The sequence below is a fragment of the Nicotiana tabacum genome, chromosome 11, assembly GCF_000715075.1.
Source record: "Nicotiana tabacum cultivar K326 chromosome 11, ASM71507v2, whole genome shotgun sequence".
Lineage (NCBI taxonomy): Eukaryota > Viridiplantae > Streptophyta > Magnoliopsida > Solanales > Solanaceae > Nicotiana > Nicotiana tabacum.
The window spans coordinates 117294129-117319158 of record NC_134090.1 but is presented as its reverse complement, the minus strand read 5'-3'; the positions used below and the strand labels follow the sequence as shown (position 1 = coordinate 117319158).

Sequence of the window (25030 nt, the reverse complement as noted above, 5' to 3'; positions counted from 1 at the left end):
GTAGCCAGATTTCTTTGAAAATACTTCTCTTCACCTGGAGGGATCAACATAGAAGGAAAATAGCTAGTACAAGTCATTAATGAATGGTGGAGAAGGCCAGTGAATACAAGTTTGAAAGCAGTGTACCATGCCATACCATATCTAATTGTATGACATCTTTGGAAGAGAAGCAATTCAAGAATACATGGGAAGAGTATATCTATCAACAAGTTGATTTTTATAATCTCAAATGATATACATATGTTGTTAAAGGTGAGAAAACCAAGCTTTTCAGGAGTCAAAACCAACTAGCCAGATTTGCATGACAAACTAATGCAACATGTACTTAAGTTGAAGTATATAAAAGTGTGTATGGCAACTTCCTCCAGTGTGGATCAAATGTAAACACAGATGGTGCATGTAGAGGGGATAATGGTGGAGCATCATATGCATTCTGTATTAGGGATGGAGTTGGAGATCTTATATATGCACAGGCAGATGAACTTGAAGATGCTACTTGTCACGACTCAAAATCCCTCCGAAGGAGTCGTGATGGTACCTAGTCTCTAAACTAGATAAGCCTAACATTAACTGAGATGACATTTACATTTGCTAGCTTTAAATTAAATAATTCTTAACAAATTACAACTCCCAAAATCGATGGTACAAGTCATAAGCCTTTCTAATAATAGTTATACAAAATAAATACATCACTGTTCCGAAACAAAGGAACAAATGGAAATAAGTACAAATGAAAGTGACTCCGAGGCCTGCGAACGCTACATCAGGTTTACCTTGTGTCTCCACCGCAATGACCCGCACATCTACTACCGATCGAATACCTGGATCTGTACACAAAAATGTACAGAAGTATAGTATGAGCACACCACGGCGGTGCCCAGTAAGTATCAAGACTAACCTTGGTGGGGTAGTGGCGAGGAACAGTCCAGACACCTACTAGTAAAATAAATTGAACAGGATTTGATAATAAACTATCAACCTAAATATGACAAAGTAATATCAATAGCAGGGAAAGAACAAACTACAATCAGTAGAAACAATAAAAAGAAACACTGATGGAAACGAAAGATAACCAAATAAATTAACACCAGCGTAACTGGAACACAGACAAGTAAAAATGCACTCAAACAAGGAAGGCGCTGTCCGCTCAATAAATCATATCGTTTCTGATGCACAATTCCAGCCATCTCAAACTCGATGTCTCATATAATAACCTCAATTACCAAACTTTTAGCACACCTGGCACCTTGTGCGCACATATTTCTATCTCTCTTTGCACAATAATGTTCTCATGTTACTCAGTACATAGGGTCCATAACCAATGCAATTAAGATGTTCAAGGAGTCTCATTTACATAACATAAAGTAGAGTATAGTGGTACCGTTGTTCAAGAACAAACGTGATATCTAGTGTTGTAACAATTATAGGGGTATCAAGTTACTTAGCCATACCATGAAAGTATAGGAGAGGGTTGTGGAGGCGAGTGTAAAGAAGACGACATCTATATCTGACAACCAGTTTGGGTTCATGTCGGGTCGCTCCACTACGGAAGCTATCCACCTTATTAGGAGATTGGTGGAACAGTACATGGATAAGAAGAAGGATCTGCACATGGTGTTTATTAACTTGGAGAAGGCATATGATAAGGTTCCTAGGGAGGTGCTCTGGAGATGTCTTGAGGCAAAAGGCATGCCGGTAGCCTACATAAGAGCGATCAAGGATATGTATGATGGAGCTAAGACTAAGGTTAGGACTGTGGGAGGCGACTCAAAGCATTTCCCAGTTGTTATGAGATTACACCAAGGCTCTGCGCTTAGCCCGTTCTTATTTGCCTTGGTGATGGATGCACTGACATACCATATTCAAGGGGATGTGCCATGGTGTATGTTATTTGCTGATGACATAGTCCTAATTGATGAGATGAGGGTCGGTGTTTATGAGAGGTTAGAGGTTTGGAGATAGACCCTCGAGTCTAAGGGTTTCAAATTGAGCAGGTCTAAAACGGAGTACCTGGAGTGCAAGTTTAGCGCTGAGTTGAGGGAAGTAGGAAGGGACGTGATGCTTGGATCACAGGTCATCCCAAGAGAGATAGCTTCAAGTACTTTGGGTCGATAATTCAGGGGGACGAAGAGATCGATGGGGATGTCACTCACCGTATAGGAGCGGGCTGGATGAAATGGAGGCTTGCATCTGGAGTCTTGTGTGATAAGAAAGTGCCACAAATACTCAAAGGTAAGTTTTATAGAGTTGTGGTTAGACCGACCATGTTGTATGGGGTAGAGTGTTGGCCGGTTAAGAACTCCCATATCTAGAGGATGACGGTAGTAGAGATGAAGATGCTGAGGTGGATGTGCGGGCACACTAGGATAGACAAGATTAAGAATGAAGATATTTGGAGAAAGGTGGGTGTGGAACCTGTGGATGACAAGATGCAGGAAGCGAGGCTCAGATGGTTCGAGCACGTGCGGAGGAGAAGCCTTGATGCTCCGGTGAGGAGGTATGAGCGGTTGGCCGTGGTGGGTACGAGACGAGGTAGAGGGAGGCCTAAAAAATATTAGGGAGATGTGATTAGGCATGACATGGTACGAGTGCAGTTTTCTGAGGACATGACCCTTGATAAGAAGGTTTGGAGGTCAAGCATTAGGGTTGTAGGTTAGGGGGTAGTAGAGCTTTCCTTACTTCATACCCGGGGTAAGGCGGGGTTGGATTAGGGTTGATCTAGATGGCTTGCAGTTTATATTGAGTCCACACTATCCTTGTTGTTTATCTTAGCCCCAGGTCTTGGATATTGGTTACTGTTGTTGCATGTCATTTATCTTTTGGTTGTTATGCTTCTGTTACTATTGCGGTTTCTATTAGAGTTACTAATGAATTGTCTTTTCTTGTTTTTATTTTCGTCCTTCTGAGCCGAGGGTCTATCGGAAACAGCCTCTCTGCCCTATCGGGGTAGGGGTAAGGTCTGCATACACATTACCCTCCCCAGACTCCACTTTGTGGGATTTTACTAGGTAGTTGTTGTTGTTGTATCTTCTAAGCTAATTAGGAACTCAACAAGAAAAGATGAAATTATTTTTAGAAATCATTTGAATAAAGAAAGTACCATTTTCAATTAAAATACTACATCGAATGAAGTATTATCTTTAACATGGGATTTAAGAAATTAACTTAGCAGAAATTTCATTTTAAGTAAAATACAACCTCAGATGGTTTAAGGGAATTTAATTGAGTAACTAACTGAATTAAAAATGAAACAATTATTGAAATTTGAAGTATTGAAATATATATATATATAAGTATGACGAAGTATTGAAAACACTATGGGGTTCCATCACAAGGATCACATCAATAAAGGAATCTGAACAATTAAAACACTTGAATTGATAACCACAAATAAACATGACAAACAGAAAGTGCACGGCATCACCATTCGTGCTTTATCACTCTTCCTCACCATATGCATAAATAAAAATGTGCACGGTATCACCCTTCGTGCTCTTACTCTTAATAATGTGGCACGACATCTCCCGTCGTGCTTTTAAACTCACAATATCGGCACGACATCACCCTTCGCGCTTTACACTCTTCCTCACAATATCATGCACGACATCACCTTTCGCGCTTTACACTCTTCCTCACAATATCATGCACGACATTACCCTTCGTGTTTTACACTCTTCCTCACCCAAACAATAGAAACAATAATACCATGGCAAGGAAATCAACAATAGAAATAATAAAATCCCGGCAAGGAAATCAACAATAGAAATAATAACATCCCGGGAAGGGAATCAACAATATAAACGATAACATCCCGGCAAGGGAATCAACAATAGAAACAATAACCTCCCGACAAGGGAATCAACAATAACTAATCTTGTTTCAATAGTTAGCTTCGCAATATAGATCTCAACTCGAGTCAATACTCAACAATGGACAATTACCAAGAGAATGTCATAAGTCTTATTCAACATGAATAATCGTCAATTTAAGCAGGAATAGTACATAATAAGGATCACGGAAAAACCAAAAAGCACGATAACCTCAACAAAACAACAAGACATAATAAGCACGTGATAACTACACCGGTAACCACAACAATTGGACATGTAACATATTTGCACGAAGTCATAGAGGAAATCACAATCAAGAAGTATCAAAACAATAAGGAAGGCAATCACTTCAATTAAGGCAATTAAGGGTCAAGTGACACGTAAGAATTAGAGGAAAGCTAACAATATCATATGGAGCATATAGAGGCAATTTAAGCAATTAGGAAACCCAATCATGACGGGATACTTTCCACATAATGAGCATAAGGACCTAAGAACCCTAGAGGCAAATTTCCCATAAATAAGTTCGAGCACACACTCGTCACCTCGCATGCACGGACTACAATTAGCATAGAAAACTCAAATCCTAAGGGGAAGTCCCCCCACAAGGTTAGGCAAGATACTTACCTCAATCCGGCCAATTCAATACTCAATTTAACTTTTCCTTTACCAATTCATCAACGCTCGGCTCAATCTAGCCAAAAATGACTTGAATACATCAAACAATGCAAGAGAAAACAATTTCAATTGACAAAACTATGATTCTTATACAATTTGCAAAAAGTCAACAAAAGTCAACTCCCAAGGCCCGCACCTCGGAACCCGACACAATTTATAAAAACCGAACACCCATTTCGCTACGAGTTCACCCATATAAAAATTATCTAATTCCGATACCATTTGGTCATTCAAATTATCATTTTACATTTTTGAAAGATTTCACAATTTTTCCCAAATTTTCCTTTATATTCTCATAAATTTGATATTAAATCTAAGATATAATCACAAAATATAGCTGAAAATTGATTAGAGACACCCAATGATTTGGAGAAGTTTGAGTCTTTGAAAAATCACCTATGGAGGTTTAGGTTTTGAGAAAATTGAAAAATGGGTGAAAATCCCGTCAAAAATCTCACTTAACAGGCCTCAAATGTCGCATTTGCGACCGAATTGCGAACCCTCGCAATTTGCGAATAAGGGGCTGGAAAAAGTTGCATTTGCAACAAAAAGATTGCATTTGCAAACTGGGCATCGCAATTGCGATGAAAAAGTTCGCATTTGCGACCACACCAGAAACCAGCAATTTTTCCCAACACGCAAATGAGCATAACTTCCTTATACGATGTTCAAATTCAATGATTCTTTTTCCTATGGCTCCGTAATTTTGATACGGATCTAATGGTTCAATAAAAATGAAATTTGGATCTCATTTTCTTAATGTAGTATCATTTTTTCTTGAAGAAACGACGAAGAAGCATCCAAAAACAAGTGCAACATAGCCTAAACCTATCCGAAACTCCTTCAAGCCCTCGGGGCTCCAAATCAAACATGCACGCAAGTCTAAAAACATCATACTGACTCGTTCGTGTGATCAAATCATCAAAATAATATCAAAGACTATGAATTTAACCTCAAAACTCATGATTTTCTAACTTTTCAATCGGACATCCAAATCACGTCAAATCAATTTCGATTCTCACCAAATTTCACAGGTAGGACTTAAATATCATAAAAAACTTGTACCAGGCTCTAGAACCAAAATACGAGCCCGATACCAATGAGTTCAAACATTAATTCATTTCCTTTAAAAACTAGCAGGACAATTTTCTTCAAAAATTATTTTCTAAGGGTAAGGACCTCGGAATTCAATTTCGGGCATACGCCCAAATCCTATATTTTACCATGGACCTCCCAGGATTATCAGAACATAGATCCGGGTTCGTTTACCAAAAATGTTGACCAAAGTCAACTAAAAACCAAATTGTAACTCTAGAAATTACTATATTTTTCGTATTTTCACATAAAAGCTTTCCGGTTTCACGCTCGGACTACGCACGCAAGTCGATACATATAATATGAAGCTACTCGTGACCTCAAACTACCGAACCGAACGTAATTGCTCAAAATAACCAGTTGGGTCGTTACACTACCAATAACATAGCAGAAGCTCAGGCAATTCTGGAGGCACTAAGGTATATAGTTCATGCCCAATTTCCTTCTTGTTTGATTGAAACAGACTCACTATTGATGAGAAATATGCTGGAGGATATTTGAGAACCACCATGGAGCATTGTCAATCAGGTGGAGGAGATCAAAACACTACTGGCTAGAGGTGTATTTCAAATAGTACATGTGATGAGAGAACGGAATAAACTGGCAAATTACCTTGCCAATTAGACTATACAAATAGGTAATACCACTAGTTGGGAATGCACAATGCTCAAAGCAACACGCATGAAACATACACAGTCCAATTTTGGAAAATGTGGGCATGGGATTTTGAAGCAATTTGTGGGCTGCTTGACGATTATTTGGAGGAACTGGCAAGCACAGGCTACATGTATCAGACATGAGGAAGGTACATTCAGTTGGTTTTTATCCATATATAACATGCACAATCACGTATTAAAGGAGCAAAGACACAAGTTCACTAAGGTGACATTAAGCTGGACCTTGAGAATGCACTTGATTGCGTATGGTTTTGCTTACTTCTGGGCTATATCATGGTTGAATGCAAGTTCCAGGTGCCAATTGAAGATTCATATTCATGTGGAATTGAAGTACTCAATCTCAGTTTGGATTGTGCAACTTTGCAGCATGGGATGCTCACTTTGGACATACAATGGTCATGTAGTCGTTTGGCTATGCTTGATTAGGGTATGCATTCCTTCATAGTTCATTATGTACTACCAAAGTTGAGTATAATACTTAGCTTTGGTAATAGGTTTGATGTACCATCTTTTGTTAATTTTCTTTATTTTGTGAGACCTCCTGGCATATTGTATTTTTATTTGGATATTATTAATAAAAAACATCACTAAGCAACCAACTTAGTGGTATATTTGATATTAAAAAAAAAAAACTTAGATTAGTCAAAATGGGAAAGACGAGTTGAAGAAGAAAAGATAGAAGTTATTTACTCTCCTCTTTTCATAAAAGTGTGTGCGTGTGCGCTTTTTCTTGTGGCTATGATCGGTTAATTTGTATGAGAACTGAAAAGAAGGAAACATTTGCACAAGGTTGTCACTTATAGCTTGTTTGGATGGTTGTTACCTATTGTATTGTATCGTATTATTACTTTAAATATAATGTTTGTTTTGATTGTTATTTGAATTTTATCGTATCGTATCGTTAAATTCGTCGTTACGTAATGAAGAAATGTGCCACTTTATGTAACGACCGATTTGGTGTGCTCGCGTCGTTACCTTGTCCTTTTTTCTCAATTTCACCCTTCATTATTATTAAATAATTTTATTTTATCATTTACCCTACCTTTTTATATACCGTATCATAATTTTTCTTTATAATATTGCAAGCTCATCATATTACTGGTGCGTGATAACATGAAACGGCGACAAAACGACACAATCCATCCAAACATTATTTTATCAAACGGTACAGTACAATACGATACAAGATACGATACATTATGAACCGATATAAAACAACCATCCAAACAAGCTGTTATTAGAAGTTGAAGGGAGTTATGTCACAAAACTAAAAAGTAGGAGGGCAGAAATGTACATCAAAAACTGATCCCTTTCCCACCATAGTTAAGCCGCCACAATTTCACGACGACTCCATAAACTCCGACGAATTTCAAAACGATTTTCTCAAAACTTTTCGACCTTCCTTTCAGAAACAACAATGGAGAATTCGCATATCGGCGCCCTAAATCCCTTGCAAAACCCTTTCCCTTTCCCTCCTCATCGCCGCCGACCCCTAATGAGCCAAACCTACATTACACTCCTTCAGATTCTATCCTATAATTGCCCCACCACCGACTCTACTACTGAGATACAAAAACCAGGTAAAATTACTAAACTTTTATTTTCTTTGCCTGAATTAACAGAAAATAGAGCTCAGAGTATAAGTTTATGTGTTTATCAATGTGGTTGCATGACTATTAGTAGGTTCCTTTTTATTTTTTGGTAATCACTCAGCCATCCCTATGCCTTTAGTTTAGGTTGTTCGAATTTGAAATGGCAATAAAGTCGAATGACCGATTGTGATTGTCTTTTATATATATAACATATATATATTTTTTTGTGTGTGTATCTTACATGCAACAGATGTATCTCAATGTGTGTTAGTGTTCTGCTATGTATGCTTTTGATAATCATGTGATTACACATGTACAATCTATATGCACAACTATGGTTCCGACGCTAATTTTTAATTATGACATGACTTCAATTTTGGAGAAGATACTAAATACAAGTTATACTTATAGTAACATGTTGGTATTGACAAAGCCATTTTTTAATTTGTAAAAAATGTTTGTATAGATGACAATGGCAGTAAATTGGGAAAAGAGAATGAAGTCGAAGAGTTGGTTGATCATCATCTCATCAGGTCTGATAATTTGTTAGTTAATGGTCCTGCTCATAAGGAGTCTGACAATCTGGTAGTGCAACAGGGTTCGGGTGATGGAAATGAAGGGAGCTCTCGTTCTGGATACAGAGATTTTACCAGTGCACAAATGGAAGTAGATTTAGATCTCTCAAATCGTACAAGTGATGCAATACAAGGCGACAGAGGCCATGCTAGAACAAATGATATTGATGATATGAATCGTTTGGTAGACAAAACTCGTAGTTTTAACGATCAAATGGTCGAGGAACCTGGGAATAGGTGTAGCACTCATGAATCGGAAGTGAAGGAGTCTGATCCTGTCGGACCGGTAGAATTAGACAAAGAACTCAGCATTGATGATGTCTGTGCAACTATAGAGTCATGTTTTGGTGCGGATACAGTTGCTGAGTTGTCACAACCTGCAGAGGTCTCTGGAGAGGAAATCCCTGTTCCTATGACACATTTGACGGAAGAAATGGAGCATGGCTTGCGTCTAAAAGAGATGGAATTGGAAACTTTGATATCTTCTGCTGGAGCAACAGATTTGTCCGTCCATGTTCCCATGGGTGAAGAAATAGAGAAAGGGGAAGTTTCTGGGGATTTTATGGTTTTTGATGAATCAGATTATGACATAGTTAATGATGTTCGGGATGAGAAGAAGGTTGAAGCAGAGAAGTATCCTGCTGACATTGTTGATCGAGAAGATTTTGCTTTTGATGCTCGCGATAATCCACCACAAAAAAGGGACGCATATGCCTCTTCATCCATTGATGCAGTTGATGAGGATTACACCTCTTTGGGGGGAAAATTCATAAGAAAATTTGGAGAAGAGCCGAAAGATAATGTTGAAAAAGTTTTTTGCTCAAAGGATGTTGGGACCAGAAAGGTCCGTGTGTATGACAGCATTTTGGATAGTGGGAATGTTGCTAAACAAGTTGGTGGAGACATGAAGTTAGATCATCCTGCTGGTTTCCAATTTGGCGCAACCTCCGCAGAAAAGGCAAAAGAAAATAAACACTTAATAGATGCTGCAGAGGTATGATCACTCCCTTCAATCTTTTACTGTAGCACTTAATTTGCACTTAATTTACATTCTAACTATTGCACTTTCCACTATGTGCAACTTTCATGTCTGTTCTGGTTAATTCGGATTCTTTTCAGTTTGCCCGGTGTTTGAATGCAATAGGTGAATGGCTTCTTAGGAATATTTTGACTTCTCTCGCATAATCAGATGAAACGTTGTCAGTGTCGCTAGATATGGCTAGTGCAATAAGTGTCCAGCAATCTCACTTGTCTTGGACTCGGTACATTCTCATGCTTCTATGAAGCTCTTCCGATCTGCTATTGATCCAAGTAAACAGAATTCACTTGCTGTTTCAAAGAGATAAACTTCACATATGCCCATCTGCACTTTTGGTGCGATTATTCCCTATTATAGACATTCCCAAATTCAACAAAAGAAAGCTGAACCTCTAGTTGGTGTTCGTAAATGCATAGAATATCCAGATCATTTACCATGCTTGTTGACTTCTATCAAAATCGTCAAGACTTGACTCTAATTCATTCTCCTCCCTTTCTCCTCCTGAAAAAGGAAAAAAGAAATGGTAGTAGGACTTTAGCAGGTTTCTAAAGTTACTGATGCTGGCATGCCGCATCTGCATACTTTATACGTAGTGCATTACCTGATGATCTTGCTTGAGCTGAGGAGGGAAGGGAAGGGACAAAGTAGAAATTGGGTTATTGAAATATTTTATATTCTGTTAGCCTCTTAATTGAACATCCCAACTCGTATTTGCGTCTGCAAGTCAGTACGATGGTATAGATGGATAAAGTATAGTTTGCAGTTTTTCTGACATGCAGTCTCACTTTCTGTGTTTCTCATCAGCTGCAAATATCGCTATATTTGATTCTGTTCCTCTTGTGGCAGGATGCTGATATCGGTAAAAAGAAAAAGAAGGGAGGTCCTTTAACCAAAGAAAAGAGAGCAAAGAAAAAGGTGTCTCTCATTCTCCCTTCATTTTCATTTATTTGTGAATGAGTTTATCTTCCTTTACCCTGCTCTAACAGAAGAATGTTAAATCTGGTAATGTAATATGCTTATGCTCTGATTTCGTAGGATCAAGTTGCTCATTCTTAAGCATATGTCTTTATTTAAAGAATCTAATATATTTTGTAGGCCAAAGAAAGAATTAAACGAGCTGAAAAGAACAGAAAGCTTGGAGTTAAAAGGCTGAAGCTTCCACCAGTGGTGAAACCAAAAGTTGTGGCATATTGCCGCCATTATCTCAAAGGAAGATGCTCAGAGGTAAGCTAAAATTTCATCTAAAAAAAAGGCAATTCAATTTAGCAGATCTTTCAATGTTTTAGAGATTTAACCTTGTTCATTTTTCTTTTGACAGGGTGAGAAGTGCAAATTCTCTCATGATACCACCCCCTTGACAAAGTCAAAGGTCTGCTTATGCTTCTTTTATTTTGTTCTATCATATTGTTGTAAGCTGTCGGCACGTTAGGAGATTTGAAGGCTTTGATGTGAAATTGTGGCATTAATACTTTGTTTCCTAGTTGAGAATTGCTATAGCCTATTTGAAATAGCACTCAGGTGAGTTTGAATGTTTATTAGCACTTCAATCATCACCAGTTGCTGACACCTTTTTTGCTATCAATTATTTTGTCATAATAAGACACAGAACTAGAAATATTCATGAAGGTCAAACCTGTAAAGTTTTATATGCTCTCTTCACTCTGGATATTATTAACAACTTAAAAGGGAAGGGGGAGGGGTGGGGAGGGCAGGGAACGGGAGGAAAAGAACCTCACAATGTAAAACTATATTCCACATTTTAGGCTATGCTTTAAATTCCATATATTATATCTTTCTTGTGGATTAAAATTAGTCTGTGTAGGATAGGCACAGGACAGTTTCAGGTTATAGAGATAGAACTGAGTATCTATTTTATGTCTGCTCTATGCTTAGATTCTTATTGAGAAGGCAACACACCAAGGCATAAAATGTTTGCAGCAGTTTGAGGCTACTGCTTGCTTTCATAATGTCCAAGAAAAAATCTCGTGTGCTTGTTTAAGTTCCAATTTATGGTTTGTAACTTGCTGCACTATCAAATTGATCAGAAAAGAAACAATTTTTTAATACCCCCTTTCCTTTACTGTTGCTTTTACAAGTATTTATTTCTATCATGTGGAATAATATCCATGCTTCTAGCCTGTTCTGGCTTCTAATTTTTGTAAATTTCTTTTTTTCTTCAGCCATGTTGTCATTTTGCACGTCAATCTTGCATGAAAGGTGATGATTGCCCATTTGATCATCAACTCTCCAAGTATCCGTGCAATAACTATGCGTCCATCGGGTTTTGCAGCAGAGGTGCTGATTGTTTATTTTCACATGAGGTATGTCCCTACCTGTGATTCATGTTTTCTAGTTTTTTAGGTCACAAATTTTCATTTTCTTACCTCTTTGGAGGGCTTCTTCCTCTGTGTCTCGAGGTATTTAACTTCTTGTCTCACTGGCATGTTTCAGATAACTGTTAAGATGGCAGCAGTGACAAGTCCTACTGCTTCAAACCTTGAGCTGATGTCACCATCAGCTCCAAGTAACTCGAACTCTTTGATGCAAATAAACACATATGGGGTGTCGCATAAAGACGTTAACTCCTCATCTGGTTCAGCTGGGTTTGTTCCGGGTAAGTGCACTGAGCGGACTGTATTAGAGCCTGTGCAAAAGCCAGCTGCATGTACACCTAAAGGTGTAACGTTCTTATCTCATGGTAAGTCTTTGCAAGGTGATGCCAGAAAGCATGAAAAGGCTGGGTTATCTTCCAAGGCAGATGATGTTGGAAAACTTAGCTGTCAAATGATCCATAATAAGCATGAAAAGGCTGGGTTAATGAAAGGAGTTTCCCCGAGGACACCACAAGGAATAAACTTCCTGTCCTTTGGTCAAGCACCTTCAGCTGAGCCCAGTGGCGACACATATTCAGGCTTGTTTAATATGGATTATGGAGTTAAGAAGTTGCTGCCCGGTGGCATGAACAATAGTATAGAAGCTGCAACATGTGCCAAGAGGGATGGCAGTGTCAAGGACGATAATCAAGCCAACCTAAGTGCCTCGTTATGGAGCATGAATCAAATGTCGACTAGAACTCCCCATGCTTCCGCACCTCGGGGTATAAGCTTCCTCTCGGCGGAGAAAGCGGCACAAGACATCTCGCGTCCTAATGAGTTCAACCGTGCTTCATCGCCCATTCAAAGGAGACCAAGTGCAGCAGAAAAAACTTCCGACGAAATGCCGTTTAGGCAGTCGAGTTCCCTATTTCCAGCTGGGCAGTCTTTAAATTATCAGTCTGCACAAAAGTGCAGTATGGGTATCGCTAGCTCCTCAAAGACACCGTTCCTTGCAAATACACAACCAAGCTCAATTCAAAAGGCTCTTCAGTCAACTTTAGCATTTGCGGCTAAGTTTGACTTGGGAGTTAAGTTTGGAACGTCCAATGGATCCACCAACATTACTTCCTCGATCAATCATTCAAAGGATAGATGAAGACTTCTCAACGGTGGTTATGGTAGGACGCCCAGACTCATATGAGTTCCCAATCGTCTCTTTCTTCTTCCAGGTAACTATGCACTCCGAAGCAACTCATGACTCTTTAGCCTCCTTTTCTGTTTGTTAACAAGTGCAATGCAGATTGCTTTAAGCTTGATGTCATAATATTTACATAATATATGTCAGTTTTGTGGTAAATAAAAATTCTTCTTTACTTACCAAAGAAAATGTATGTCAGTATCTAAAGCGTAGTTACTTTAAGAATAATGTTATAATGTCTACATAAAGTAATTGGGTTAATAAACGTGAGGTTCGATTGATAGTCTTTTCAAGATAAGTATTGCTAATTATAGTTTCTTTTTATTTCGGAAAAACAATCTTTGTTGATGATTAGGCTAATTTTAGGTCACATTCTACCTATATAGAAGAGTGAGTGCATCAGTCAAAGCTGACTAGTCTTCGTTGACATGCCAGCTTCATTCATAATATATTTACCTCTATTTTTCAATATTATTATGTTAAAGTAAACTAGTCTTCGTTGATGTTAGTTTGGTAGCTAAATAGTTACATGTAAATAACCCTAATCCTATATGTAGTAGGAGTAGAACATGTATTGTATATATAGGACTTATGTATCATTGTCAACACATCAATAATTTAATTTTCCCATGTCATATTTCTCACATGATATCAGAGCGGCAGTGCGAAAACATCCGGAAAAGAAAATCCAGCCAAAACAGTCGTCGTACTTCAATTCCGGTGACCTTTTAGGGCTTTTTTCGAAAAAAAAATAATAATTTCCATTGGTGTTGTGCAAAAATCAACACCCCCGCAAGGTCCCCCAACCCCCGGCGACCAAAGCCCAACAAACACCTCCGGCAGACAACCTCTCACGCGCCGCCACGCTGCCCGGAGAAATTTTTTTCCGGTGAGATTTGCTCCATGCACCGACGCGTGGAGCCCTTTCCGACCATTTTTTGAAATTCCTTCTTCAGAACAGTCGGACCAACTTGTAATTCCGAGCCTACCCGTGCTTTTATTTTTTTGATTCCGAGCACTTTGAAAATTTTCCGACAACTAAAATAGTTTTCCGACAGCTACAGTATTTTTTCTGGCTAAAGTATCCAGATTTCTTCTGTTATTTTGCTGATAATTGCTAGCCATCTCTTTATTCTAACCATGTCTCTCGGACTTGATGCTTTTGGTTCTAAAAACATTGGCGTTGGAAATTCAGTCTTGATGATTACTTCTGAACCCCTACTTGGGAGTTTCAATTATTTATCTTGGGCCTCGTCAGTTGAGTTTTGGTGTAAAGGTCAAGGTGTTCAAGATTACTTAACCAAACAGGCTAGTGAGAGAGATGACAAGGCCAAAGCACAGTGGAAAAAGATCGATGCTCAGTTATGTAGTATCTTATGGTGATCTATTGATTCCAAATTGATGCCTTTGTTTTGCCCATTCCAGGCATGGTATTTAGTTTGAGAAAAGGCTCGCACTTTATACACTAATGACATATCTCGTTTCTATGATGTGATATCGCGAATGACAAGCTTGAAGAAATATGAATCAGATATGTCTACTTACTTGGGATAAGTACAAGCAGTCATGTAAGAATTTGAGAAGCTGATGCCAGTTTCTGCTAGTATTGAAAAGCAACAAAAGCAATGACAGAAGATGTTTCCAGTTCTTACACTAGCTGGACATCCTAATGACCTTGATTCAGTACGTGACCAAATTTTGGCTAGTCCGACTGTCTCTACAGTTGATGAATTATTCTCTCGATTACTTCGCCTTGCTGCAGCACCAAGTCATCGAGTGATCTCATCACAAACACTTGACTCCTCTGTTCTCGCATCCCAGACAGTGGAAAATCAGGCATCTCAAACTATGGAGAATAGACGAGGAGGAGGTCGTTTTGGAAGAACTAGACCTAAGTGTTCTTATTGTTATAAACTTGGACACACTCGTGAAGTGTGCTATTCTTTACGTAGTCGACCACCCAAAAATGCTTATGTTGCTTAGACCGAGACTACAGGTAACTAGGGATTTTCTTTATCTAAAGGGGAATATAATGAGTTCCTCCGGTACCGAGCAAGTAAGTAGACATCTCCACAAGTAGCCTATGTTGCTCAGATTGATACTTCTATTGTTGGTAATTCTTTTGCTTGTATTTCCCAGTCTAGTACTCTTTGACAATGGGTCGTGGACTCAAGTGCTTCTGATCATATCTCTGGTAATAACTCACTTTTGTCAAATATTGTGTATTCGCAGTCTCTTACTGTTACTTTAGCCAACGGATTTCAAACTAAAGTAAAAGGAGTTAGACAAGCTAATCCCCTACCCCCAGTCACTCTAGATTCCATTCTTTATGTCCCTGGCTGTCCTTTTAGTCTTGCATCTGTTAATCATTTGATTCCTGCCTTCCATTGTAGTATATATTTTATTGATGATTCTTTTATCATGCAGGATCGCAGTACGAGACAAATGATTGGTATAAGGCTTGAATAAGAAGGCCTTTACTACCTTAACTCACTCAATCCCTCCAAGGCATGTCTAGTTACATATCCTCCAAACCTAATTCACAGACGTTTAGGAAATCCAAGTTTGTCTAAGCTTCGGAAGATAGTGACTAGTTTGTCTAGTTTATCTACATTAGATTGTGAGTCGTGTCAGCTCGGAAAACATACCCGAGCCTCCTTTCCTCGTAGTATTGAGAGTCATGTAGAGTCTGTTTTTTCTTTAGTTCATTCTGATATATGGGGTCCTAGTAGAGTCAGTTCAACCTTGGGATTTCGTTATTTTGTTAGTTTCATTGATGATTATTCAAGATGTAATTGACTTTTCTTAATGAAAGATCGTTCTGAGTTGTTTTCTATATTCCAGAATTTTTGTGCTGAAATCAAAAATTAATTTGGTGTTTTTATTCGCACTTTTCGTAGTGATAATGACTTAGAATATTTATCCTCTCAATTTCAGCAGTTTATGACTTCTCAAGGAATTATTCATTAGACCTCTTGTCCTTATACCTCTCAGTAAAATGGGGTTGCAGAGAGAAAGAATAGGCACCTCATTAAAACTGCTCGCACACTTCTCATTGAATCTCATGTTCCGTTGCATTTTGCGGGTGATGTAGTTCTCATAGCTTGTTATTTGATTAATTGGATGCCTTAATCTCTCATCCAGAATCAGGTTCCGTATTCAATATTGTTTCCCCAGTCACCCTTATACTCTCTTATCCCTCGTGTTTTTGGGAGCACTTGTTTCGTTCATAACTTAGCTCCTGGGAAAGAGAAGTTAGCTTCTCGTGCTCTCAAGTTTGTCTTCCTTGGTTATTCTCGTGTTCAGAAGGGATATCGTTGTTACTCACCTTATCTTCGTAGCTACCTTATGTCAGCTGACATCACATTTTTTGAGTCTAAACCTTTTTTTACCTCTTTTTACTACCTTGATATATCTGAGGTCTTACCTATACCGACCTTTGATGAGTTTACTATAGCTCCTCTTTCACCTTCCGCCACAGAAGTCTTACCCGTTCCAACCGTTGAGGAGTCTAGTGTGGCTCCTCTTAGATCCTAGCCACAGGAATACCACTCTTGACTTATCATCGTCGTTTGCGCCAACATCAGGCCCAACTAATTCACGTCCTGCACCTGTCCATGCTCCTACTGCGGACTTGTCTCTTCCTAGTACACCGATTGCATTTCGGAAAGGTATACAGACCACACTTAATCCTAATATCATTATGTCGGTTTAAGTTATCATCGTCTGTTATCACCCTATTATGCTTTTATATCTTCTTTATCTTCTGTTTCCTTCCCTAAGTCTACAGGTGAAACATTGTCTCATCTAGGATGGCGACATGCTATGGTTGACGAGATGTCTGCTTTACATACGAGTGGTACCTGGGAGCTAGTTCCTCTTCCTTTAGGCAAATATACTATTGGTTGTCGTTGGGTGTATGCAGTCAAGGTCGGTCCGAATGGCAAGGTTGATCGACTTAAGACCCGTTTTGTTGCCAAGGGATATACTTAGATATTTGGGCTCGATTACAATGATACCTTCTCTCCCGTGGCTAAGATAGCATCAGTCCGCCTTTTCCTATCCATGGCTACTATTTGCCATTGGCCTCTCTATCAGTTGGACATTAAGAATGCTTTTCTACACAGTGACCTTGAGGATGAAGTTTATATAGAGCAACCACCTAGGTTTATTGCTCGGGGGGGGGGGGGAGGAGTCTCGTGAACCTTGTATGTCGCTTGCGCCAATCACTTTATGGTCTACCGCAATCTCTTCGAGCCTGGTTTTGGTAAGTTCAGCATAGTTATCCAGGAGTTTGGCATGACTCGTAGTGAAGCTGATCACTCTATGTTTTATCGGCATTCTGCTTCAAGTCTCTGTATTTATCTGGTGGTCTATGTTGACGATATTGTTATTACTGGCAATGATCAGGATGGTATTACTAAATTGAAGCAACATCTCTTTCAAGGTTTTCAGACTAAGGATCTGGGCATACTAAAGTATTTTCTGGGTATTGAGGTCGCTCAATCTAGCTCACGTATTGTGATCTCACAGCGGAAGTATGCCTTAGACATTCTTGAGGAGATAAAAATGACAGGTTGTAGACCGATTGACACTCCAATGGATCTAGATTCTAAATTTCTGCCAGGACAGGGGGAACCACTTAGCGATCCTGCAAGATATAAGCGACTGGTTGGTAAATTAAATTATCTCACAATGACTAGACTTGACATTTCCTTTCCTGTGAGCGTTGTAAGTCAGTTTATGAATTCTCTCTATGATAGTCATTGGGATGCAGTTGTCCGCATTCTTCGGTATATAAAATCGTCTCTAGGCAAAAGGTTATTGTTTGAGGATCGAGGCCATGAGCAGATCGTTGGATACTCAGATGCTCATTGGGCAGGATCACTTTCTGATAGGCGTTCTACGTCTGGTTATGTGTTTTAGTAGGGGCAATTTGGTGTCTTTGAAGAGCAAAAAACATAATATAGTTGCTCGGATTAGTGTAGAAGTAGAATATCGAGCAATGACTATGGCAACATGTGAGTTAATTTGGATCAAACAATTACTCAAGGAGTTGAAATTTGGTGAAATCAGCCAGATGGAACTTGTGTGCGATAATCAAACTGCCTTTATATTGCATCAAATCTGGTGTTCCATGAGAGGACTAAACACATTGAGATTGATTGTCATTTCGTCAGAGAAAAGATACTCTCAGGAGATATTGCTACAAAATTTGTGAAGTCGAATGATCAACTTGATGATATTTTTACCAAGTCCCTCACGGTCCTCGTATTCGTTATATATGTAACAAGCTCGGTACATATGATTTATATGCACCGGCTTGAGGGGGAGTGTTAGTTTGGTAGTTAAATAGTTACATATAAATAACTCTAATCCTATATGTAATAGGAGTAGAACATGTATTATATATATGACTCATTATATCATTGTCAACACATCAATAATATAATTTTCCCGTGTCATATTTCTCGCAGTTGACATGCCAACTTTATTCATAATATATTTTCCTCTATTTTTCAATATTATTACGTTAATTGCCATCACACAATTTAGTAAAGAAAGCAAACTTTTGAGGCATCTTCAAAGCCCACTTTGTTTCCATAGATGCGTCTGTATAGAATATGGCTGTCCAACAGGACGGGACAGCCCGTCCCGTCCCGTCCCACTTTATTTTAAACGGGATGAGTCAATATTAAACGGGACACGATATGGGACGGGACGACCATTTCGTCCCGTTTGTCCCGTCCCATTTCGTCCCGTTTCGTCCCGTCCCGTCCCGCCTGTCCTGCTTGTCCCGTCCCATCCTGTCCTGTCCCGTCTGTCCCATGAGTTTTTATGGTATATTTGTGGAATTTTTGTTGTATTTGGTAAGTATAAAACAAATTCAACTTATGCACCGACCATTAATGAAATGATTGCAAAATTTAAAATGTATTTTTTCTCTATTCCCCAAGTTTATTTAATTTCTACAATACTTAAACCATATTTAAAATTAAGAGGTACAAAGGGACTTGTTCGTAAAATTTATCAAAATTTAGCAATTCAAGAAAATGAACAACCATCTCTCAAAAACTTCCAAGCTAACATATATTCTTGTGCTAGAATCTAGATCAATGTTTGATAAATATAAATCTATGGAAATAACATGTAGTGAAACTGATCCTTCTACTTCTAAGTCTAGAGTAGAAGTTCTATAGGAAGATATGAATTATATAACATGTTTTGATTCCTCTATTGATGATGAACTTGATTCTTAGCATCGGAGAATGCTTTTAGTGCAACAATATTTCAAATCGGAGATCATAGAGGCCTAATTCAAACAAAAACCTTCCTAGAAGGTGGCTGTGTAGAATAGGTGCTCTTCAAAAGAATTATATTCGTATGTGAGATTTTAAAGTTATATTAATAAAATAACAAGCTCTAAGCGTTGAATTTTTTTTATGAATTGTCTTAGTTACTTAATACTTTGAAATTATATTAAATAAATTATAACTCTATTTTAAATTTACAATTACTAGAATATTTCATTACAAGTCTATTGTTTTAATATTTTATAATTCTTTACTTAGTTTTCTAATTTCCTTTTTAACATTTAAGTTTATTAAATAAGTCAAAAACTAGCCATTGTAAACTTTAAAAACTTAGTCATTTTCAAAAAACTAGACGTTTTTTTTATTAAAAAAAAACTACACTTAAGTCCCGCGAACCCGTCCCGTCCCATCCCGTTTGTTAGCGGGACGGGATGGGCTGACCGTTTCGTCCCGTTTGTCCCGTCCCGTTTCGTCCCGTCCCGCTACCATCCCGCTTAAATGTCGTCCCGTCCCGTCCCGTCCTGTTGGACAACCATAGTATAGAATATAGGGTAATATAAGAATTTCACAGTTTAGATTGCTATTACTGCTACAATTGACAGTCAAGCTTTTACTGCTACTTCATATTACAGCTCTAAAAGGTACTCCCTTCATTTCAATTTAGATGAGGTAGTTTAGCTTGGCACTAGGGGTGTTCAAAACCGAATCGAAACCGAAAATCGAACCAAAACCGAAGCTTATATCGTATTGGTATCAGGTTAATGGTTTAACGGATGAGGAACAGATTGATTTTTTTAATTAACGGCTTATCGGTTTAGGAGCGGATTATTTAATTTTCTTAACAGATAATTCGTTAAGAATACATATACATACATATACTGGAGGGAGGTTGGCACGGGCTCAACATATGAAGTGTTCAGCTTCCTTTTGAGTTTCACGTATCAATAGACTGCTCCATATAAAAATGAAAATAAATGACCATACCCAAATAACATTTACATCAAGTGCATAATAGAATATTATGATAATTTTATTTTTGGGATAATATCTGGCATTAGAGAACCTAAGAACACTGTACAACTTTAAGCTATTCAGTTTGTATCTTCAAGCGCAGTTCAATTAATCACTATTTGTATCAACTCTGTTAGGTGCTTCCTGGGGTCATTCCTAAAATTAAAGAAGTTTATATTACTCCTCTATTGTGCTTGTAATATTTTCCAACATTATGTAACATGGTTCACATAATCCATATTTTACAATGTTCTGAAATCAAAAAAGAAAACTAAGATAAAACCTCTACACAAGTATGTCAGAGCATGGATAGACATAAACCATGGTTCCTTCACATGGACAGACATAAAACCATGGATTCTTCACATTAATAAAATTTAATTTATTGTATGGGATGAATAAGCTTAGAAGAATTTTATAATTGTTTTTGTATCTCTGCAAAGCTTCTTTTCTTTCCTTCGCAGTTATTAACTTGTGCATACATCCTTCCCTTTGATTTTTTAAACACTATGGCATTTGTGACGCTGTGAGAGCTCCAGTGCTTAATCACAACTCGCGAATCTTACAACAAATAATTAATGCTCACAATATAAATTGAATTAGGCCGATAAACCGTCCGATAAGAGCTAAATCGATACCAATCCGCCCGATATCTTATCGGGTGGCTAGCGGATTAATACATTTAAAAGCCGATAGCCGATAAGCCAAACCATTAAGAGTAAATAACCGCCAAATCCGCCCGATAAACAGCCCTACTTGGCACAGAGTTGAAGGAAAAAAAACTTTTAAAATTACTGGTCTTAAAAATTTAAGGGGTAAAAGCTTTATGGAACCATGACATTTATGTGATTATAAAAACTTCTAATTAAAATAAAATTGATAAAATGAAGAATTTAAAATTAAATTATTTTTAAATTTAAAAATATGTCATTTATTTTAAAATAGACTAAAAAGAAAATTACTTCAACGAATTTGAAAAAGAAGGATTACATGATTTACATCTTCTGCTGACTCACTGTATTGACAGCACAGCAAATTGACTTTTACTTTTGACAGCTGGGAAGTAATTTTGTCGCTAATCTACCTCAAAAATTATACACGCTCCGAATACTCTCCTCCCAAGAACGTTTGTTTTCCCTTTTCTTCTTCTTCTTCTTATTATTATTATAAAATATTATTATTATCTTTTCACTTTGGTGGTTTCCTCTGGTAAATGTTCTTCCTTGTCATAGTTTTGTGTAGCAAGGGCTTTCATTCAGAAGAGTTGTACCATGAAAAAATGTTTCTACATCATTACAGAGAGGCTATAGTGCCCTTTTAACCAAAGTTTTAACCTGTCTCCTTGAAACTTCTCTTCTTTAATGGGATACCTGAACAAAACCATTGATTTGCCGGCTTTTAGTAGGTTAGGATATTTTTTTTTTTGTGTTAATACAAAGTACTAATATCCTACCTATAAAAAAAACCTCTAATTTCCATACCTGGCACATACTGTGGGGTTATGTCTTGGAAAATGAAGAGCGTAGAACATAGTGAAGAAGCAACATGGCAAAATAAGATTAAAAGAAAATTGTTTCTACAACATTACAGAGCGGCTGTAGTGCCTTGGAATCTTTGTGATATTCCTTATATGTGTTGTCTGGTTGTATCAGTAAATTGTTAGAAGACGTCTTTGTTTTTAATTTGACTGCTAGGTGCTCGGCAAAATGCTTCAATGAATCGAGCTTTCATCCGGGGAGAGTTTGATATAATCTTTCACTAAATCTAATTTTTTAAACATGTGTTCAGCTTATTGAAGTGATTAATAGATTTATTCTGACCTAAAATTTATCAATTTTTTTTCTTCATACTGTTTCTTAATAAGCCTAAAAGATTGAACTTCATAAATTGATTTTTAGACTTCGTAACTTAAAACAAGTACAACACTACTACAAAATTTGCAAATGGCTTTTTACTTATTTATTTTGGAAAGTTGACAACCATAAGTGAGGTTATGTAGTACCTATGGGCAGAGGCGGATTCAGGATTTAAATTTTGTGGATTCAATTTTTAAGATTTTTAATATTGAACCCATTGTATTTTTAAAGTTATAGGTTCAAATATACCATTTGTTGTAATTTTAATAAATTTTTACACATAAATTTATGTTCCGGGACAAAAGTGTTGGGTTCAGATGAAACTGGTGGCGATACTCTTCATCCGCCTCTACCTATGGGTGTGCTTTCACTTGGTCACAGATAGGCTGGAGATATTTTGGTGAAGCATTTAAAGAGACTAGAAGAGCAACTCCCTGGACAATTTAGGTGCCCAATTATCTTTTTTCTTTTTCATATTTGTAATATTTTCTCATTGTTTTGGCGTCAGGTAAGTGATTGCTGCTAATTTAATTTGTGTGTGAATTTCTTCTTCAAGATTTATCTTTTTGAAGTAATGAAAAATCTACTGTCATATGGCTTTTGCCACTTTTTTGCCGGTATATATTGCTGCCTTATATTTGTAATGTGGGATGGTTTGTTCTTACAATTTTACTCTTATTAATATACAAGTTATACTGATAGAATGGAGCAAAAACTGAAGATCAATGAAATTACACCATCGACTAAAGAATGGACTTTCAAAGTTCATCCCGTGGACAAATTTTGGCCGAGAGAAAAGCAGGGATCATCGAGTTCATTTTCAGACAATAATTGTTCAAGATGAAAATGTAAGTGGAGTTACAACTATAACTGTAACATAAAATCTTCTAACTTGTACTCTTCCAATAATTAGTGCATTATCCGTTTTAACAAAATTGTAGGAGGAACAAATTTGTGTAATATTGTATGGTGATGACATTGGACGATGTGATAAGTTGTTCGAACATTTCGAGACGTATCTCATTTCAACTGCCAAAATTAGAGATCCACAACCATATTTAATACATATCAACCAGTTTGAATGGGTCGTCGACAGGTTCACTATTGTGACTGTTCCAAAGAATAATGAAAAGGAGACACTATTACCCCTCCGAGGAGACTAAATAGGATTTCCTTCCTTGATACCGAACAACAGCCTTGTGATGTTGAATTTGGTTAGCTATTCTCAGCGTAACTCTTTCATGCTTCACTTCCAAATGATTTAACTTCTATTCATCATCTTTAAAGTCAAGATATGCTAAGGTTGAGTTATCAGAAGACCCAATGCAAAATTAACAAAAACGGCTATTTCCGGAGCATGGAATGAGATACCGAAACTGATGAATGGAAACTATGGGAGAAAGGAATGTTTCTCTTTCTAACTCTCCCTAGAAGAGAGTAGGACGATATTAAAAGGTGGTTCCTTAGACATCTTTATCGGTTTCCAACTAGTCTATGTCTTATAACAGCTTGATTACTTAGAACTCATTGTGGATCTTAAAACACTGATTATATTCTTCTTTGTTCATAACAACAGATCTACTAGCTGTGGTGGCAAACTGTGGGGTAATGTAATACATCACTAATCAGGCTAAGAGATTTCAAGAGGTCATAGTTATGGACAACATGTGTGTCACTTAATCTTCTATCACATAAGAAAATATCTAGCTAATTCTCATAAATGTACAGGAAGAAACCTCTTTTGTTCGCTATATTGGAAGACTTGGCAAGCAATGAAGGAATTGAGATAATGAGGCAAGTGATGCAACTACAAGAATATCATGTTATTCTTGCGAATCGAATAGCTACCACCAAATACCGTGGTGGTAAGACCATGATCTTTACTTTTTCTACATATGAATAACACTTTCACTTTATTTATTAACAAATTTTACATACACAGTTTCCCGTTTGGTAACAAGATACAACTCGACAATCTTAATCAATCCCCTCTATGTGCAAGCAACTGGATTACGGAGTTGGTACAACACAAATTGCGTTTAAAATGAATCACATCATTATTTAATTGTTGTTACATATATGAAAAAAATAATTACATAATATTTATTGTGTCAATTACGGGGCAAAGGACAACAAACAAATGCTAATGGCATACACTTTGAAAAGCTCATAGGATTCATCTTCATCACTGAATCTTGCAGTTGTTGACGATGAAATATTATCTATTTCGGCTACTGCTATGCAAACCTCCACTATAAGTTTATTAAATTATAAGATAAATTGGTGATAGTTGTCACGCCAATGGTTGCCGTTGTGCATCTTTTATACCATATAGCTCATTGTCCAACATGCTCTATTATGCTACTGCTCATGTCGGCCCAATAACACTATGCTCTAAACAGTATTGAAGTATAATTGTTAGTTTTGCAAAAAAAAGTATTGAAGTATAATTGTTTTTTATAAACTAGTGTTAGAGTTCAACTATAAAAAATTCTAAAGAAAAAAATATCAAACAAACTATGTTAGTTCATTGAACTTATATATCACTCCCTTTATAATTAAATTTATTTTGGAGTGGTTTTTAAAAGTTTTGATGACTACATTACATGTTGTTTGTATCCTATGTCATCTTAATATTTGGAAAAGAAGCTGTTGGACTTCACAAATTTATTCTAATATCAAATGGAATTTTTTTCACAATTTAGTTTTACATAGAGTTTTTTATCTTCATAAAAAGTCACCTTATCGGTGTAGGGTCAGGTTGGACCCCTACCTGTTTATATAACAAAAGAAAAGAACATGCAAGAGGACGTAAACCTTAGCTTCCAATGCCTGATGATAAGGATTACT

At 37.3% G+C, this 25030-nt stretch overlaps 1 protein-coding gene across 11 annotated transcripts; it reads left to right on the top strand.

Annotated features, from left to right (window-relative positions):
- Positions 1 to 7586: 7586 nt before the first annotated feature.
- LOC107763042 (uncharacterized) lies at positions 7587 to 24060 on the top strand. 11 transcript variants are annotated; one of them, XR_012696711.1, is made up of 10 exons: positions 7589 to 7860; positions 8339 to 9441; positions 10333 to 10401; positions 10582 to 10710; positions 10805 to 10855; positions 11667 to 11807; positions 11938 to 13030; positions 22883 to 23028; positions 23757 to 23827; positions 23909 to 24060. XR_012696711.1 is itself a non-coding variant. In XM_075225426.1 (7 exons), exons 1-7 carry the CDS (start codon positions 7698 to 7700, stop codon positions 15466 to 15468), a joined length of 1698 nt encoding a protein of 565 aa, XP_075081527.1. In that variant the 5' UTR covers positions 7587 to 7697; the 3' UTR covers positions 15469 to 15835. The 11 variants fall into 11 exon arrangements, 2 of the variants coding, with proteins under 2 accessions (XP_075081527.1, XP_075081525.1); XR_012696710.1 differs by lacking the exons at positions 23757 to 23827; positions 23909 to 24060 and adding an exon at positions 23122 to 23194; XR_012696708.1 differs by lacking the exons at positions 23757 to 23827; positions 23909 to 24060 and adding an exon at positions 22486 to 22627 and having other exon boundaries at positions 22883 to 23194.
- Positions 24061 to 25030: the final 970 nt, after the last annotated feature.